The sequence below is a fragment of the Bubalus kerabau genome, chromosome 14 (genome assembly GCF_029407905.1).
Source record: "Bubalus kerabau isolate K-KA32 ecotype Philippines breed swamp buffalo chromosome 14, PCC_UOA_SB_1v2, whole genome shotgun sequence".
NCBI classification, from domain to species: domain Eukaryota; kingdom Metazoa; phylum Chordata; class Mammalia; order Artiodactyla; family Bovidae; genus Bubalus; species Bubalus kerabau.
In genome coordinates this window covers 39,306,014-39,326,885 of record NC_073637.1, presented here as the reverse complement: position 1 = coordinate 39,326,885, position 20,872 = coordinate 39,306,014, and the positions used below count along the sequence as shown (strand labels likewise).

At 39.9% G+C, this 20,872-nt stretch overlaps 1 protein-coding gene across 4 annotated transcripts in view; it reads left to right on the top strand.

Annotated features, from left to right (window-relative positions):
* Positions 1–10,991: 10,991 nt before the first annotated feature.
* UBE2W (ubiquitin conjugating enzyme E2 W) overlaps positions 10,992–20,872 on the top strand; it is a 109,087-nt gene continuing 99,206 nt past the window's right edge. For 2 of the 4 annotated variants that reach the window (XM_055546285.1, XM_055546286.1), the window contains exon 1: positions 11,175–11,210. In XM_055546285.1, the coding sequence (XP_055402260.1) occupies positions 11,190–11,210 (21 nt within the window). In that variant the 5' untranslated portion in view covers positions 11,175–11,189. Of the gene's footprint in view, positions 11,142–11,172; positions 11,211–20,872 lie in introns of those variants that run through there. The other 2 variants (XM_055546284.1, XM_055546283.1) reach the window with 2 other exon arrangements.

Here is a 20,872-nt window from a genome sequence, read left to right as displayed (position 1 = left end):
TTAAATGCTCCAACCAAAAGACACCAACTGGCTGAATGGATACAAAAACAAGACCCATATATATGCTGTCTACAAGAAACCCACTTCAGACCTAAAGACACATATAGACTGAAAGTGAGAGGATGGAGAAATATATTCCATCTAAATGGGAAGCAAAAGAAAGCTGAAGTAGCAATCCTCATATAGAAAAAATAGACCTTAAAATAAAGACGATTACAAGAGATAAGGAAGGACACTACATAATGATCAAGGGGTCAATCCAAGAGGAAGACGTAACAATTGTAAATATCTATGCACCCAACATAGAAGCACCTCTATACATAAGACAAACACTAACAGACATAAAAGGAGAACTTGACAGTAACACAATAATAGTAGGAGAGTTTAACACCCCACTCACACCAATGGACAGATCATCAAAACAGAAAATCATTAAGGAAACACAAGTGTTAAATGATACATTAGATGAGATGGATCTCATTGATACCTTCAGGACATTTCATCCAAATGCAGAATACACCTTCTTCTTAAGTACACATGGAACATTCTCCAGGATAGACCACATCTTGGGTCACAAATCAAATCTCAGTAAATTTAAGAAAATTGAAGTCATATATAGCATCTTCTCTGACCACAACACTATGAGACTAGATATCAATACAAGAAAAATGAAAAAAAAAAAAAAAAACTGTAAGAAACACAAACACATAAAGATAAAACAATATGTTTCTAAACAGCCAACAGGTTACTGAAGAAATCAAAAAATTTCTAGAAACAAATGACAATGAAAACACGACTGCTCAAAACCTATGGGATGCAGCAAAAGTAGTTCTAAAAGGGAAGTTTATAGCAATACAATCCTACCTCAAGAAAGAAGAAAAACATTGAACAGACAACCTAACTTTACACCGAAAACAACTGGGAAAAGAAAACCAAAAAAAAAAAAAAAAAAAAAAAAACCCACCAAAATTAGTAGAAGGAAAGAAATCATAAAGATCTGAGCAGAAATAAATGAAAAAGAAATGAAAGAAACAATAGTAAAGGTTAATAAAACTAAAAGCTGGTTCTTTGAGAAGATAAACAAAATTGACAAAGCTTTAGCCAGACTCATCAAGGAAAAAAGAGAGAAGAATCAAATCAACAAGATTAGAAATGAAAAAGGAGAGGTTACAACATACAATGCAGAAATACAAAGGATTATAAGAGACTATTATGAACAACTATGTGGCAATATAATGGATAACCTGGAAGAAATGGACAGATTCTTAGAAAAGTTCAATCTTCCAAGACTGAGCCAGGAAGAAATAGAAATTATGAACAGCCCAATTACAAGCACTGAAGTTGAAGCTGTGATCAAAAATCTCCCCAAAAACAAAAGCCCAGGACCAGATGGCTTCACAGGAGAATTCTATCAAACATTCTGAGATAGCTAATGCCTATCCTTCCAAAACTCTTTCCAAAAATTGCAGAGGAAGGAACACTTCCAAACTCATTCTACAAGGCCACCATCACCCTGATACCAAAACCAGGCAAAGACAACACAAAAAAAGAAAACTACAGGCCAATATCACTGATGAACATAGATGCAAAAATCCTCAACAAAATTTTAGCAAACAGAATTCAGCAACACATCAAAAAGCTCATACACCATGATCTGCTGCTAAGCTGCTAAGTCACTTCAGTCGTGTCCGACTCTGTGCAACCCCATAGATGGCAGCCCACCAGGCTCTGCCGTCCCTGGGATTCTCCAGGCAAGATCACTGGAGTGGGTTGCCATTTCCTTCGGTTTATTCCAGGGATGCAAGGATTCTTCAATATATGCAAATCAGTGTGTGATACACCATTTTAACAAATTGAAAGATAAAAACCATATGATAATCTCAATAGATGCAAAAAAAGCCTTTGACAAAATTCAGCACACATTTATGATTAAAACTCTTCAAAAAATGGGCATAGAAGGAACCTACCTCAACATAGTAAAGGCCATATATGATAAGCCTACAGCAAGCATTATTCTCAATGGTGAAAAACTGAAAGCATTCCCTAAGATCAGGAACAAGACAAGGGTGCCCACTTTCCCCGCTACTATTCAACATAGTTCTGGAAGTCCTAGCTACAGCAATCAGAGAAGAAAAAGAAATAAAAGGAATCCAGATCGGCAAAGAAGTAAAGCTCTCACTGTTTGCAGATGACATGATACTGTACATAGAAAACCTGAAAGACAGTATCAGACAATTGCTGCTGCTGCGTCACTTCAGTCATGTCCGACTCTGTGTGACCCCATAGACGGCAGCCAACCAGGCTTCCCGTCCCTGGGATTCTCCAGGCAAGAACACTGGAGTGGGTTGTCATTTCCTTCTCCAATGCATGAAAGTGAAAAGTGAAAGTGAAGTCGCTCAGTCGTGTCCGACTCTAGCGACCCCATGAACTGCAGCCTACCAGGTTCCTCCATTCATGGGATTTTCTAGGCAAAAGTACTGGAGTGGGGTGCCATTGCCTTCTCCGTCAGAAAATTACTAGAGCTAATCAGTGAATTTAGCAAAGTTTCAGGATACAAAATCAATACACAGAAATCACTTGCATTTCTATATACTAACAATGAAAAATCAGAAAGAGAAATTAAGGAATCAATCCCATTTACCATTGCAACAAAAAGAATTAAATACCTAGGAATAAACTTACTTAAGGAGACAAAGGTAATGGGCTTCCCTCATAGCTCAGTTGGTAAATCATCTGCCTGCAATGCAGGAGACCCAGGTTCAATTCCTGGGTTGGGAAGATCCCCTGGAGAAGAAAATGGCAGCCCACTCCAGTATTCTTGCCTGGAGAATCCCATGGACAAAGGAGACTGGCAGGCTACAGTCCACAGGATCGTAAGAGTCAGACACGACTTAGCGAGTAAACCACCACCACCACCAAGGAGACAAAAGAACTGTATACAGAAAATTATAAAACACTAATGAAAGAAATCAAAGATGACATAAACAAATGGAGAGATATTCTATTTTCCTGGGTAAGAAGAATCAATATTGTGAAAATACCAAAAGCAATCTACAGATTCAATGCGTTCCCTATCAAATTATCAATGGCATTTTTCAGAGAACTAGAACAAAAACTTTCACAATTCATATGGAAACACAAAAGACCCTGAATAGCCAAAGCAGTCTTAAGAAAGAAGAATGGAGCTAAAGGAATCAACCTTCCTGACTTCAGCTTATACTACAAAGCTACAGTCATCAAAACAGTATGGTACTGGCACAGAAACAGGAATATAGACCAATGGAACAAGATAGAAAGCCCAGAAACAAACCCATGCACCCATGGGTACCTTATATTTGACAAAGGAGGCAAGAATATACAATGGGGCAAAAACAGCATCTTCAATAAATGGTGCTGGGAAAACTGGATAGCTCTATGTAAAAGAATGAAATTAGAACACTTCCTAACACTATACTGCTGCTGCTGCTGCTAAGTTGCTACAGTTGTATCCGACTCTGTGCGACCCCAGAGACAGCAGCCCACCAGGCTCCCCCGTCCCTGGGATTCTCCAGGCAAGAACACTGGAGTGGGTTGCCATTTCCTTCTCCAATGCATGAAACTTAAAAGTGAAAGTGAAGTCCTCAGTCTTGTCCGACTCTTCGCAACCCCCTGGACTGCAGCCTACCAGGCTCCTCCATCCATGGGATTTTCAAGGCAAGAGTACTGGAGTGGGGTGCCATTGCCTTCTCCTCCTAACACCATACATAAAGATAAATTCAAAATGGATTAAAGACCTAAATGTAAGACCAGAAATTATAAAACTCTTAAAGGAAAACTTCAGCAGAACACTCAATGACATAAATCAAAGCAAGAGCCTCTATGACCCACCTCCTAGAGTAATGGAAATAAAAACAAAAGTAAACAAGTGGGACCTGATTAAACTTAAAAGCTTCTGCACACCAAAGGAAACTATAAGCAAGATGAAAATACAACCCTCAATGGGAGAAAATAATAGCAGATGAAATAACTGACAAAGGATTAATTTCCAAAGTATACAAGCAGCTCATACAACTCAACACCAGAAAAACAAACAACCCAATCAAAAAGTGGGAAAAAGACCTAAACAGACATATCTCCAAAGAAGACATACAGATGGCTAACAAACACGTGAAAAGATGCTCAATATTGCTCATTGTTAGAGAAATGCAAATCAAAACTACAGTGAGATATCACCTCATACCGGTTAGAATGACCATCACCAAAAAGTCTACAAACAATAAATGCTGGAGAGGTGTGGAGAAAAGGGAATGCTCTTGCACTGTTGGTGGGAATGTTAACTGATACAGCCACTATGGAAGACGTTATGGAGATTCCTTTAAAAACTAGGAATAAAAGCACCATGTGATCCAGAAATCCGACTCCTAGGCATATACCCTGAGGAAACCAAAACTAAAAAAGAGACATGCATCCCATGGTTCATTGCAGCACTATTTTTAATAGCTAGAACATGGAAGCAACCTAGATGTCCATCGACACATGAATGGATAAAGAAGTTGTGGCATATATACACACAATGGAATAATCCTCAGCCATAAAAAGGAATGCATTTGAGTCAGTTCTCATGAGGTGGATGAACCTAGAACCTATTATAGAGAGTGAAGTAAGTCAGAAAGAGAAAGATAAATACCATATTCTAATGCATATATAGGGAATCTAGAAAAAATGGTACTGAAGAATTTACTTACAGAGCAGCAGTGGAGAAACAGACATAGAGAACAGACTTATGGACATGGAGATAGGGGAGGAGAGGGTGAGACGTATGGAAAGAGTAACATGGAAACTTACATTACCATATGTAAAATAGATTGCCAACAGGAATTTGCTGTATGGCTAAGAAACTCAAACAGGGCTCTGTATCAACATAGAGGGGTGAGATGGGAGGGAAGTTCAAGGGGGAGGGGATATATGTATACCTATGGCTTTCACTTTTCACTTTCATGCATTGGAGAAGGAAATGGCAACCCACTCCAGTGTCCTTGCCTGGAGAATCCCAGCGTCGGGGGAGCCTGGTGGGCTGCCGTCTATGGAGTCGGACACGACTGAAGCGACTTAGCAGCAGCAGCATGGCTGATTCAGGTTGAGGTTTGACAGAAAACAACAAAACTCCGTAAAGCAATTATCCTTCAATAAAAAAATACGTTTTAAAAAAAGAAAAGCAAGGAAGCAAATTAAACAAATATATATATATAAAGAAATATGACACAATAATGGGTTTTTTTGTTTGTTTATTTTGGCAAGGAAAAGGATTATCTGGAAATCTTTACAGGAACCATTTTACAGATGAAAAAAATGTAGACCCAGGGAGACACCTGACCAGCCTTTGGTCTCATACCATTAATGGGAGAGCCAGTCTGAAGGCCAGCCAGGACTTACTGTTATGTCTGTGTTAAAATATTGAAATGTTCCTTTCTGTTTTTAAGCAGTTTTTATTAGGGTATAATTCACATATCATAAAGGTCACCCAGAATAATTATTCAATAGTTTCCAGTAAATTTATACAATTGAGCAACTATCACCATAATGCAGTTTTAGAACATTTCTGTCACCGCCAAAAGAAAACACTGAAAATACTTTCATGTTGTTATTTAATCACCAAGTCATGTCTGACTTTGTAACCCCATGGACTGTAACCCACCAGGCTCCTTTCTTCATGGAATTCTTCAGGCAAAAATACTGGAATGGGTTGACATGTCCTTCTTCAGGGGATCTTCCCACCCAGGGGTTGAACCCGAGTCTCCTGTGGCACCTGCATTGGCAGATGGATTCTTCTCCACTTAGCCATCAGGGAAGCCCATGAAATATATCTATAGCAGTTAGTTAACAGCCACTGCCCTCAGACCCCCGAAAGAACCTCCTTCTGTGGTCTTGGAATCCCCCCACACCTCACTATGATCCAATTACAGATACCTGGCCCCCAGGGCAGGGAGCATCCACACCCTAGCTTCAGCACTGAGCAGTTTCTGCTATGCGTGGTTGGTACCTGTGCCGCATCTGTTGTTAAATAAGTTGAGTTATCCCCTCCGAGAAGGATCAGGGCAAGTGGTCAATCTTTTCTGGTTCCTGATCCAGAGCTCTGCACACAGCAATCTGCTTTTGAGAAAGACTAGAAAATAAACAAGTGAATGAAAAGCAAACAAGTGCTATGTGACATTATGTGTACATGAAAGGTAGACAAGTTTTAAAAAGGACAAAGGGTATCCATCATTGCCTCTTCAGTAAAGGCGTTCTTACCTTGAGGTTGACACACCTCTGCCAATGGATGTATTTCTGGGGGGGGTCAGGTAACCCCTAAACTACAAATTTTATGAGTATGAATATTTTCCTGTCAAGTGGGTCCATAGTTTTCATTCGGTTATTTATTTATTTTTAGCTGTGCTGGGTCCTCGTTGCTGAGCGGGCTTTTCCCTAGTCACAGCAAGCGGGGGCTACTCTCAAGTTGTAGTGTGAGGGCTTCTCATTGCAGTGGCTTCTCTTGTGGAGCATGGGCTCTAGGGTGTGTGGGCTTCGGGAGTTGTGGCTTGAGGGCTCAGTAGCTGAGGTTCTTGGACTCAAGAGCACAGGCTTAGTAGTTTCAGTGCATGGGCTTAGTTGCTCTGAAGCAAATGGATCTTCCTGGACCAGGGATGGAACCCATGTCTCCTGCATTAACAGGTGGATTCTTTATCACTGAGCTGCCAGGGAAGCCCTTCACTTGGTTTTTAAAGGGCCCCCTGTCCCCCTCAAAAGGATAACTTTTTAAGAGGTCTAGGGGAGAAGCAAGGAAAAAAGGTGCTCGAGGTCTACACATCTGGGAAAAAGAATTCTTGACAGAAAGGCTTGGGGGAAGGGGAGAAAGTGAAAACAAAGTTTTCCTGAGAGTCACTCTTATTTACAAACCAGGCATTATATAAATCAATTGTTTCTGACATGTCGAAGAGGTCACACATACAAACCATCTGTTATTTTGTTAATTTTCTTTGTCTCTTCTTAGGAGATTCACATGAAATGACTAGTTTAGAATTATAAAAAAAAATACACTTTTTTAGATATGCTTTTCTTTTTTGGCTGCACTGTGCAGGATGTGGGATCTTAGTTCCCCAACCAGGGATCGAACCTGAGTCCCCTACATTGGGAGCCCAGAGTCTTAACCACTGGACAGGGAAGCCCCAAATATGCTTTTTTACTCTATCACTCTAAATTGTGGATTTGGAGTTTTTGATACTTTTTGAAATCCCTTTTATAGCTCAATTGCATTATATTAGCATTTTAAAAATCTAGAGCTCAATTCTTCCTTGGTGGCTCAGATGGTAAGGAATCTGCCTGCAATGCAGGAGACCAGGGTTTGATCCCTGGGTCAGGAAGATCCCCTGCAGAAGGGAATGGCAACCCACTCCTATATTCTTGCCTGGAGAATTCCGTGGACAGAGTTGCCTGGTGGGCTACAGTCCACAGGGTTGCAAAAAGTTGGACACGACTGATGGACTTTCACTACTAACATTTAAAAATTGTTAGCTAAAGCACCCCAGTATTTCTACATAAATTACAATGAAGCCAAGTTCCTTCTTCATTTTACAATTTATAAAAGTCATTTTTTTAAACTCAAGATAGTATGTCATTTCCATTGCATTTTATCTTAGACTTTAAACACTATCTTAGACAAATCATTGAAAATTTAGATTTCCTCTGATAGGTGCATGGAATTTGAAATCTGGAAAGAAATCATGAAGATTATACAGCTGACTTGCTCATTTTATTGATAAGGAAATAAACCCAGGGGGGTTAAAAACCTTGACCAAGCTTCCCAATGACAAAGCTTGGACAAGAATACAAGCCTTGGATTCCTGGCTTGGTGCCTTTCCCAACAACCAATAAACAAGCTGCTGGTTGTTGAACTGCCTCTGTTTCTCTGGTGAGATCACCCAGTGGGAGACTAAGAATAAACTACTCTGGAGAGACACAGACTCAAGTAAGGACAAGTCGACTCTGCCTCTTTATGCCCCAACAAGCATATTCTCATAGGACTGCTCCTAACTCACCAATCTACTGAATCTTTAAAATTCAAACATTCATAAATCATGTGACATTATCAATATTGCAGGATTTGCCCACTGATCCCTCTCTGGATCCTTCAACTAATTCATCAATTTGTTTCCCCATATTTCTTTCCCTTTTCTGCCAGAAAGTCTAGTTGCTTTTAGTCTTCTGTGTTATAGACTGTTTCTTTTCCTTGGCAGGGAAGACCTCAGGCACATATACAGCTTGTGTCCCTTCTGGTTTTTTTCTTCCAGGAAAGTGGAAGTGGGGGTAGTTTGTGAGATGAAGGAGAATGAACTCCTTGAACCTGATGATCATTTCTTTCTTTCTTTTTTTAATGTACAGGTCTTCAATACACAGTTTGATGAGTTTTAAAAAAATTTTATTTATTATTTATTTGGCTGTGACCAGTCTTAGTTGCAATGTGCTGGCTTCTGTCTGTGGTACTTGGGCTCAATAGTTACCCCTCAACACATGGGATCTTAGTTCCCTAGCCAGGGATCAAACCACATCATCTGCATTGGAAAGCAGATTCTTAACCACTAGACAACCAGGGAACTTCCCTGATGGTCATTTCTAATTGCTGTGGAAATTTAAAAATGAACATCATTATCAAATCTAACACAGTAATTATTCCTTACTATTATATAATACCTACTTTATGTTTAAATTTCTCCAGTTGTCTCCCAAATACCTTTTATACAGGGGTTTGTTTGAATCGGGATCCAAACAAGATTAACATACTGCATTTGTTTAATATGTCTCATGTCTCTCTTATTGCAAATGATGCTATTAAAAAGATACTTTAAGGGTGAGGGAAGCTTTATTGTTGCTGAACTGTTTTCTGAAGAGACTGTACCAATCTTACTTGTTTAGAGTTTATAAGAGCTCCATTTCCTTTCCTACTTTTGGAATTGTCAGGCATTTTATCTTTTGCCTATCTGACAGCAAGCCCCACTCTGTAAAGAAATGAGATGTGTGAAAAAAACAAACAAAACAGAACAAAAACTGAAGAAATGAGATGTGAGTCTGGTCCTCAAATGTTGTATAATCATTTTAGATATAAACATTTCATGTTTCCTGGAGATAATGATATGTTCCCACTCCATCTGATAGTCACTGCTTTAGCTCCTGAGTACATCAGGATCTTTTATGTACCAATGAAAGAATAAAGAAGATAGTGAGGTAATTATGTCCTATTTAATATTTTCTAGATAGATATGACTGGTACTGACTTTTCCCTCCTGTGACAATCTTAACACATATAAACCCCAAGGGGCCAGATGTTGATTTTATTGTGAGGAGTGTTAAGACTCCTGTATTCCCTTTTCTTCCTTATTAGTATTTGTCATGGCAAGGTGTTGATTCTGATGATGTCATAATGCTTTGTTTGTGGCGTTATTTAAAGTCACTTACACCTTAAGAAGAATCAGCTTTTAAAGTGAACTGCAGGTGGTTACGTTTGATCTTCTGAGATCATAGGGATAAAAATCTCCAGAAGAAAATATATCTGGAAAAGCTCTCATGATATGAGATTTACTCAGCTGAAATGTAGGCAACACAACAGGGCTGACATATAATATGTTCCTGGGTCATCCTTGGTTGCCGAGAGCCTCCAAACATTCCTCAAGGGCATAGTCATTTTGTACAACAAAGGGAAAACCGGTCCATTTCTAGGAATCAGGTGGAAGTTTGAGAGGAAAAAAGTGTATCAATATAAATTCCTCTTCAGTGATGAAGAATAGGGTGTTTAACATTATACCATAGAATAATTAGTGTATTTTAAGGATCTTCCCCCCTTTTGAACACATTTTACGTTAGAGAATTTCACAGAGAACATTGTGATATAAAGAGTGGGAAGGATGGTATCCTATGTTGCCCTTATATTTAAATCTTATATACATTTCTAAAAAGAACTTCAAGTTAATGACAGATTTTAAGGTTTCATTCTGGTAAAGTAAAAGCTTTCTACTCAATGTATCAGCCACCTACATGGAAAAAAAAAAAAAAAGAACAGAAAGTGCAAACCTTTGGCTTCCATTTTCCTGTTATAAATCAACAACATCTTCAGTTCTGGAACAGCGTTTAAACGCGTGGCTTCTTATAAACGCTGGGAGAACTAGTGCATTTCCAGAACAAATTCTGTGTATTCAGCTCTCCCTACTCAAATACATCCCTGCGTTAAATGACCACAAAATTACCCACCATGAAACAGGCTTCAGAGGAGTCTAGATGTGATACAAGTGTATACAAGTGTATATTGTAACATGACACTGATACATTAAAAACAATTGCACGTCTAGGGTCAAATCGCTATAGCCAAATGTCAATGCCATTACAACAACTACTACTGACACACGGGAAGTTTCAAACTGAGGGTCTAGGGTTAAGGGGAGAAACTGTACACGAAAGAAAAACTTCAAAATGTTCTCTTTCCCCTCAGGCAAGTTTCGGCTCTACAGATCTACCCTTTCATTTAAAATATCCAAGTGCTGTTCTGCCCCCAATTCTTATCCCATTGTAGAAGGAAATCTGTCTCTCTCTCTTCCCCAAATTAGGAGTATGAGAAGCCTTCCGGGTCCGTGAAGAGCAGAAAACAGCCCAGCAGGAAGTTTCATCTTGCCCAAAGCTGTGAAAGTGGGCATGGTGGTGTGGAAAGAGAATACGAAAGGTAAAATCTGTAAATCTTAACACCTGTGGTTGGGAAAACAAAAACCTCACGGGCCTGGATATCATCAGGATCTCGGAGTATAGACAGAAAAAAAATAACAACCGTGGTTCGGGTCAGAACCCGAGCAGCGTTTCCTAAGTGATCAAGGTAGACAGTGGGTTCTGGTGGAGGCCAGAGAGCTCTATGCGACCGAAGGTAGGGACAGCGCCATTCACTGTACCCTCGCTTGCCCCTCCCCCGCCCGGGCGCCTAGCCCGCCAGCCAATCCCCTGGCGTTATCCCCTTCCCATCGGAGGCCCCGCCCCCCGCGCCCGGGACGCTGGGGCCCCGCGGCGTGACGCGAGCACGGCAGCTCCGCCCCCTGCGTCTCTGGCCTCGCCGGCCTTGGGGGGATGGTACCATCATGGCGTCAATGCAGGTAAGAGGAGTTTGCAGCATCTGGGCGGGCTCCGTTGCCGCGGGGAGGATGAGAGCCTTTCCTCCGGGGGTGTGTCTGGGTCTGTGGGGCACCCGGGCGGGCTCCGGAGCGGCCCCGGAGACCGGTCCTTCCCACCTTCAGGGCGTTGGGGAGGGGTGAGAGGCGGCGAAAAGAAGGGGGGGGTGGTCTCGGTCGGTCGAAGCGGACACCAGCCGGCCGGGAAGTTGGGGGATAAAGAAGGCTAAAGGGGAGGAGGGGGCGAAGTTTGATGTTGGCTCCGCGGCGTTGGTCTCGAATCACCTCCGGCTCACACGGACGACTGTCGCCTGCCTGCCTCCGGGCCCAGGGATGCCTTTTCCACCGCGGTCCCCGGCTGGGCGGAAACAGCTGCTCTCGCCGTTGTCGCCGGGGCAGGGGCGGCCCCGAGAGGGGCTGAGTGTGGGGAGCCGAAAAGGCGTTCCGGGAGAAGGCGGCTGTTCGCAAAGGCGTTTCGCGGCCTCGACTCAGGCCTCCCACGCCCGGCCTCCTTGGCTGCTCGGTCCCTCGACTCTCCTTTTGACTCTTAGTCCTATGCCCCAGGGGTACCTTCCTCTATCAGCCTTCGCACTCTCAACCAACAGAGGTCCCGCAGCTCATTTTCTCCTCGCTGAAGCTTCCCTGAGCCCCTCAGAATCATTTGCCACCTAACTGGCTATCTCCCCGAAGGACGGATCACCAGCCCCCCTATACCTCCCGGGATAGCTCACCCTCCAATCTTTTTATTTCCTACAGTGCCCCACCCTTGCGGTCGCGGTTAGGCTACAGCCCTTTGCCCTTCTTCCCCAGACCTTAGTGGCACCTTATAAGAGGCGTTTGTTAACCCATGTTACAGCTACCTGACTTGGCAACGCGTGGTTTTCTGGTTTTCCAACTTAATAGACTCTTTTTTCTTTTTCCAAATCCAAAGAGTTGTGTGTTGTTTTTTTTTTTTAACAGACAAAGATGGCATCCACAATTGCAGTTTTGTAGAGATTAACTGCATTATCTATAGCTTGCATTTAATTTATAGATGAAGACTAGCTCTGTCAAAACATAGAGAAGGCAGAACTCCCCTTTGAAGTGTCAGCTGAGCGCTTTTTAGTTTTAACAGCATCTTAAAGAGACCACGTTTTTCTTAGAAGGATTTTATATGCTTTTGTTTCTAGAAGAATAAGCAAGTTTCCTTATCCCCCTGCCGATTTTTTTCTCTTTTTAGGCGAGAACAGTGCTTTTCTTTTAGCTCTATTCTGGATCATCTTCCTCTTTTGTGCACGTATTTGCTTCGTATTTACTTCTGTGCTTTTGTGTTATCTGTCCGCTTTCTGCCTGTTCTCCGTACAAGACTCTTTTTACCTTTGCTTCTCCCTCTGGACTTGACTGCAGAATAGGGAAAAAAAAAAAAAAACAATTGTATATAACATTCCTAGTTGAAGAGATGTCATGAAACAGTCCAGAGAAAAAACAAAAACAATTTCAGGAAACATTATACTTTACCGTAATCTCCCCAGAGACGTTAGAGAGGTTTCGTCATTTGAGGCCAAAAAAGGAACTGTAGAACACGAGTTGAACAGTAGATCGGCTATGTGACCAATTTAAGATTATTTGTGTTAAGATTAAAACCATTCTCTTTAAGAATAAAAAGATTAAAATCCACAGTACTAGTGATGATATTTGGCAGAGGAGTATAGGGATAACTGATTTGCTGATTAAAATTAGACCTTTAGTATCTGAAAAAAAGCAGATTTCAAAACTGAGTCAGTACAAAACTTAATGTTGATAGTCTGGAATTTTACATGGCGACTTAAGCAATAGACACAATACTTGGCAGTGTAATACTGCATTTTTCTGTGTCCCAAGTACCTCTGTCTTTTCACCCTTTATTCCTTTATGTCTTCTGATTAGAGGAATGAAAAACTGATGTTTTCCCTTTTAATTAAAACTAAATTCTTCCTTTTATTTGTATTTTAGAAGTACCTGATACAGATTCTCTGGTAGTATCTTTTTATTTTTTAAGTTTTTTATTGAAGCATAGTTGATTTACAATATTTTGTTTCAGGTGTTCAACATAGTGATTCACAACTTTTAAAGATTATTCTCCACTTATAGTTATTAGTAAATATTTGCTATATTCCCTGTTCTGTACAATATATCCTTGTAGCTTATTTATTTTATACATAGTAGTTTGTACTTTAGCTTGTACCTGTTAACCTTGTCTCCCAAAGTCGCTCCTGTCACTTTCCCTCTCCATTGGTAACCACTAATCATATCTGTGAGTCTGTTTCTTTTTTGTTATATTCACTAGTTTTACTTTTTAGATTTGATATGTAAATGATATTCTACAGTGTAGAATATTCTATAGAGAATATTCTATTTCTCTGATTTATTTCACTGAGCATTATACCCTCCACATGCATCCATGTTGTTGCAAATGGTTCACTCTTTTTTTATGGCTGAGTAATACTCTGTCATGTGTGTGCGTGCACATGTGCACACGCATGCATCAACATCTTATTTATCTGTTCATTGGTTGATGGACACTTACGTAGCTTCCCTATCTTGACAACTATAAATAGTGCTGCTGTGACTATTTGCCTGCATTTATCTTTTCGAATTAGTGTTTTTGTTTTCTTATACATACCCAGTAGTGGATCATATAGTACTTCTAATTTCCATCTTTTTGGGGACCCTTCCTACTGTTTATCATAATGGCTGTACCAATTTACATTCCCACCAACAGTGTGCAAGGGTTCCCTCTTCTTTTATGTCCTCTCCTGATAGTATTTGAAAAATATTTTAATATAGATTAACCAGGCTTTTTGAAACACAGCACTTCTCTGTGTGGTTATTCTTTATCTTTGCACAAAATTTTTTCCTGACCATCTTAATAACAAAGTTTAACTCTTCAAGACAAATAGATTATACATCAAACAACAACTAGGTTATGTTTGTTCATTTACCCATCAGTTATTTTCTGAGGGCCCTCAATGTCAGGTATTCATCTAGGTGCTGAGGATACAGCGATGAAACAAGCAGATGAGGTTTCTGCCTTTGTGGATGTAATAGTCTGGTTAGGGGTAATGGGTAAGAAGAAAATATTTAAGTTAATTGCTATTATGTTAGACGGCTATGGTGCTATGGAGAAAACTTGTGGAAGGAGGCTACTAAATGTTTTTTGAATTTTAGTTAGAGTTCTTAGGAAAAAGTAAGCTATACATGAATGCTGCTTTAACCATGTCCTTACCTAAAACGTTTTCAGTAGATTTCTTCATCTTACCCACACCAGGTTATGACTGCTGATGAAGAGGTTACTTAACCTGTAAGAGGAACTGTGTTTTAAAAGTATGCATATTATGCAAATGTATATAAGACTTACTACCTGTATTGATAAAGATGAAATAATTTAGCCGTAAGGATCATCAGGATAGCAAGTAAGGGTGGACTTTCAATTTCTTTTTTGGAGAGTATGTTGTTGTTTTGTCTTTTAAAAAAAAATTTATTGAAATATAGTTGATATACAATGTCATGTTAATTTCAGGTGTGTGGCATAGTGATTCAGTTATACATATCTATATGTAGATAGATATAAAGGGCTTCCCACGTGGCTCAGTGGTAAAGAATCCATCTGCCAGTGCAGGAGACACAGTTTGATCCCTGGGTCGGGACGGTACCCTGGAGAAGGAAATAGCAATCCACTTCAGTATTCTTGCCTGGAGAATCCCGTGAACAGAGGAGCCTGGCAGACTACAGTCCATGGGGTCGCAAAGAGTTGGACATAATGGCACCCTACTCCAGCACTCTTGCTTGGAAAATCCCATGGATGGAGGAGCCTGGTGGGCCGAAGTCCATGGGGTCGCTAAGAGTCGGACACGACTGAGCAACTTCACTTTCACTTTTCACTTTCGTGCATTGGAGAAAGAAATGGCAACCCACTCCAGTGTTCTTGCCTGGAGAATCCCAGGGACGGGGCAGCCTCATGGGCTGCTGTCTATGGGGTCGCAGAGTCGGACACGACTGAAGCAACTTAGCAGCAGCAGAGCACACCTGTACATAGTGACTAAACAATAACAACAACAGCATAAGATATACAGTTACATCTGTTGTTTTTCAGATTCTTTTTGGAGAGTATGTATCTTAAAGCTGACATTGTAACTACTGTAGTATACTCTATGGGTGCCTTGCAACCTTTTTTTACATTGTAGCACACATAGAAAATAATTTTTGAATTGCGCACCAGGGTGGATGAGATTGTTGGAGGCTGGAAGCACCTGGCTGGGCAGCTCACAACAAAACATTGGGAATGAGGATCAGTGTTCTGGTACACCCATAATGCTGGGGAAACTTCTGCTCCATTTGCTAGAGTTGTTCATACGATTCGAGATTATGGTTTTCAGATTTCTGTGAGCCCTTTGAGATTTTCTTCCCCTATTTTTGCTTTTTTTTTTTTTTTTCTTTCATTTTTTCCCCTACTGTTTCTTCCTAGAACAGACACAAATCACCAAGTAAGATATGGTTAGATTCTGTTTTAAGAAACCATTTGTTCTTCAACATACGATTCAGGATTGTGGTTTTCAGATTTCTGTGAGCCCTTTGAGATGTTTTTTTTCCTATTTTTGCTTTTTTTTCTTTCATTTTTTCCCTGCTGTTTCTTCCTAGAACAGACACAAATCACCAAGTAAGATATGGTTAGATTTTGTTTTAAGAAACCATTCTTAGAGAATGGTGGGCTCATGATGGTACTTAAACTTTACAGGAGTTGAATAAGTAGATTTACACTAATTCTGATGATTCTAGAAATCTTAAACTATTAAGTGGAAAGTTGGTCATACCAGTTGTTTAGATTTAGCATTTTAGGAACTTAGATTACTTGGTACAGACTTTCTTAGAGCATTATTATAGTGAATTTTTTATGTGATTCAAAACATTTCTTAAAAGTGGAGCAATATTAGGGCATTCTGTTTTCAGCTAAACCATAAAGTTGTATTTTTTGTGTATGTTTCTTTTTTTGTTTTGTTCTTAATCTTTTTTTCTTCCCCATGGGCTCATTTCATATTATGAAATGATTAATTAATTTTGCCTCCTGGATGTATTTTCTGATTTTAGATTTTAGCTGTTTCATTCAGACTTCTTTATGTTGGAAGTTTTTTAGTATACCTGGTATACTTTTCTAATTTGACCACCTAGATTTATTAATTTTAGATAATAAGCTACCTTTGTTTTATGTCTTAAGATCTTAGAACGTCAGTGTATAGTAGTTGATACTTTAGCAGTGATATAATTGAGAGAAATGATCAGTTGAATTACTCTGTGGATTTTCTTCATTTTCTTCCTCTTAATTGGGTCTTATACTGACTCTTGATTTGGCTAGATGGAGGGAAATTGATTTTGAATATGTGCTTATTTTTAGATGATTTAGAAACAATAAATTATTTCGGGTTATTCACAACTCTGCATTGTTGTTTACTCAAATTGTTGGTTCTAGCGATTGAGAGAGAGAGTGTGGGTTCTTGAAAGTGAAAGTGTTAGTCACTCAGTTGTGTCCAGCTCTTTGTGATCGCATGGACTGTAGCTCACCAGGCTCCTCTGTCCATGGAATTCTCCAGGGAAGAGTACTGGAGTGGGTTGCCATTTCCTTCTCCAGGGGAACTTCCTGACCCAGGGATCAAACCTGGGTCCTCCTGCGTTACAGATTCTTTACCATCTGAGCCACCAGGAAAGCCCCAGGGAAGTGATTGAGAGATAAGAGTATGAGTTCTTTCTGACATTATTATTATAGTCATATTACTTGACAATTAGATTCCATATGACTATTTGTTGATATCATCATGAAGGGTTACAGCATAATCAAAAGTGAGAAAACTGACTGTCATCACGGATCCTGAGGCTTACTAAGCACTGGAGGTTTGTGGAGTATACCTAGAATTATAGTACCTGAGAAGGTTGGCTAGATACTGGCCGGGAATGGGGCCAGCACAGAGCTGTTGGAGCAAGTGCTGAAGGAAAAGGGAAACAGCAAAGAGTAGAATTGAAGATGTTCTGTGTCAGTGATAAACTTAAGTAGATAGTAGACTTCACCAAATAAAAGCATAAAGCTGGGGTCATTATCTTTTCTTAATTCTCACAGCAGTCATTGTGGTATTTTTCTTTTTGCTATTAATCAGTTGTTGCTTTACAAGATGCCTTCTATTTTTTGTCCTAAAAGTGTTGGTTTGGATCTCTTATTTTAACTTTTTAGGTCTCTTCCACTTCCTTGGCCATAGATTCGATAAGAACCAAAAAAAAACCCAACAAAACCCTCTCTCATTGTCCCTTAAATGTGCACATAGTGATTACAGTGAGTGCTTATCCATCACTTGACACAGCAAATTCTGCGTTAATTCTGTTTTAGAGAAATCTAATAAACAGTTCTCTTAATAGAAAGGTCAAGTACCTATAAAGAAATACTTTAAAATTCATTTTTATATTACATGTATATTCCCCTCAAAGTTGGCTTATTTTCTTGATTTATGTGTGCCATAACTTTGGTGTTTTTCAAAGTATTTACATTCTCTCTGGATTCTTACTCCAGCCTTGTAAAATGGGAAGTCAAATCCCATTTCAGTCTAATAAAAAGAGCGATTTTTGGTAAATAATCACTTATTTGAGCGGAGAAGGCAATGGCATCCCACTCCAGTACTCTTGCCTGGAAAACCCCATGGACGGAGGAGCCTGGTAGGCTGCAGTCCATGGGGTCACTAAGAGTCAGACACGACTGAGTGACTTCACTTTCACTTTTCACTTTCATGCATTGGAGAAGGAAATGGCAACCCACTCCTGTGTTCTTGCCTGGAGAATCCCAGGGACGGGGGAGCCTGGTCGGCTGCAGTCCATGGGGTCGCACAGAGTCGGACACGACTGAAGCAACTTAGCAGGAGCAGCAGCAGGACTTATTTGAGAAGTGACTTACCCAAAATTGTATAGCAACTGAGTAGTGAAGCTGATGCTGTTAAGATGAACATACTAACAAGTTTGATCTTGTAGAGAAATCATGGAGATATTTATTTAACTCTTTAGTCAATAATTTACCATTCACTAAAATATTTTATTGCTTCTATAGCTAAGAAAATGAGAGGGAAGTGTTCCTTATATTTTAAAATATAAAGTTACTTTATGTATCAAAATTTTTACAAAGGTTCTTTATGCATATACTTGATCGTTGAATAAAACTATAATGGCAAACCTTTAGTGTTCAAAGATAATCTTTATTCTTAAGGAGAGTTTTTAGAAGGATGATCTGGCATTTTTCTTTTTTAAAAATATTTTTTCTTATGATGAGAACTAATTTTACTTTTGGCTGTGCGGGGTCTCCCTCGCTATGTGGGCTTTTCTCTAGTTTCAGAGAATGGGGGCTCCTCTAGTTGTGGAGCGCAGGCTTCTCTTGCAGTGGCTTCTCTTATTGCTGAGCAGGGGCTCTAAGGACTGTGGGCTTCAGTAGTGGCAGTTTCCCGGCTTTAGGTCACAGGCTCGTTAGTTGTGGCAGAGGCTTAGTTGCTCCGCAGCATGTGTGGCATGTGGGATCTTGCTAGATAAAGGATCGAACCTGTGTTTCCTGCATTGGCAGGTAGATTCTTTACCACTGAGCCACCAGGGAAGCCCTGGCATTTTTTCTGAAAATACACTTCTACATAGTATTTATCTAGGTTGAGCCTTTGTTTAGATGAATTTTATTGCATCTTTTATATCGTTGTCTGCTTCATTGTTTTATCTGCGTAATACTTGTTAATGTTTGTTGGGTATTTTTAAAATGTCTCTGTTTGATGGCCTTTATTTGTGAATGCTGTTTTTGGAGTACCAGCAAATGGTGCATGCCTTTGAGTTATTTTTCTCCTGAGAAAAATTGTATTCTCGTTCAGTTGCTTTTATAAAAACTTCATTAGAAAAAAGCGCCCAGGATCTAGAATCGAAAGACCTGGATTCAGGCTCTGTTTCACTGCTTAACAGCTGTGTTGCACAAAAACCAGTGTGTAGTGTAGTGATTAAGACAAAAGTAGTTGAGCAGAGAGGTAAGCATTTGTAAACTTCCCAAACCTTTCTATAGTATTCCCCTTGTGGTGCTTAGCAAAACTTGATTCTTCCAGTTGTTCAATTAGAAACCTTGGTTTCATCCCACTTCATAGTCAAACCATCAGCAGATTCTGTTGAGCTCTACCTTCAAAATAAATAATCCAGCCGTCTACACTTCTGCATCATTGTGTGTGTGCGTGCTAAGTCACTTCTCTTGTGTCCAACTCTTTAAGACCCTATGGACTGTAGCCTGCCAGGCTTCTCTGTCCATGGGATCTCCAAGCATGAACACTGGAGTGGGTTGCCATGCCCTCCTCCAGGGGATCTTCCCAGCCCAGGGATTGAACTCATGTTTCTTACGTCTCCCGCATTGGCAGGCAGGTTCTGTGCTACTGGAGCCACCTGCATAATTACCTGATGTAAATCATCATCATCTGTCATCTACATTGTATCAATAGCTTCCTCACTGGTTTCCCTGCTTCTGCACTTGTTCCTTTACAGTCTTTTCTCAACTCATCATTTAGATTCTTTCAAAACAAAAGTCAAATGTTACTTCACTCACATCCATACTGTGGTTTCCCTATTTTATTGAAAATATAAGCTAAAATCCCTATTAGTGATCTAGAAAGGCCTTACATTATCTGTCTCTTTCACCACCCTCCACTTTACCCTCCTCACTTCTCTGCAGCTATATGGACCTCCCTTTTGTCTTTGCCCCTGTTATTTCCTCTACTTGGAGTGCTTTTCTCTACTTATTTGATGGCTCACTTCCTTTTTTTGTCTCAAATCTTTTTCCAAATGTAGTTTTCTAAGAGAAGCCATCCTTGACCATCCAGTACAAGATAGTCCTCGCATCCCTGGCATTTGCAGTGCCGCTTAACCTCCTAAATTTGATCTTTATATGCCTGGCATATTGTTAATTAATATACTGTTTCTGCTGGACATACCCCAGTGCCTGGCATGTGGTAGACCTTCAGTAACTGTCAGTGGAATAAGCACAGGTTTGAATTCAGATAACCTTTGTTTGAATTCTAGCTTTGCCACTTAAAATCTGTGTAACCTTTTTTTAAAAAACCCATCATATGGGGTAAAATTACAAATCACTTCATGTCATAGATCTTTGGAATTGTTTGTGAGTTATATCTTATAATTCTGTAGGCCTCTTTATTTGTGTAAACTACCTCTGTCAGATATTCACTTAAAAAATTTTTTGATTCCTGGTTCTTTGTTGCCTACCAACAAAGGCTACCAAAAAAGCAGATTTCCTTTATGTGAAGTCTCTCCTTGTGTTTACACACCACAGGGAGCAGAGAGGAAGTATGATTTCTAATTAGCGTGTATTCTTTGCCAGTCCTCTTCAAAATTTGAGAATTAGCCAAGTAAAATTTTGAGCCTTCTATATCAATTTTAAATGGCAAGTTCAGTTTTTTCCTTTTTTTAATTGAAATACAATTCATGTATCATAAAACTTAACCATTTTTTAAAGTATAAAAGTCAGTGGTGTTTAAAATATATTCATACCCATGGTCACGAAAAGAATATATTCATAAACTCACCCCTAAAAGAAACCCCTTAGCCATTATCAGTCGCTTTGTTCCCAGTGTATCATGTTACCTGGTCCCCTTCTTTCTCTGTCCCCACCCTTGGAAATCACTAGTTTGTTTTCTATCCTT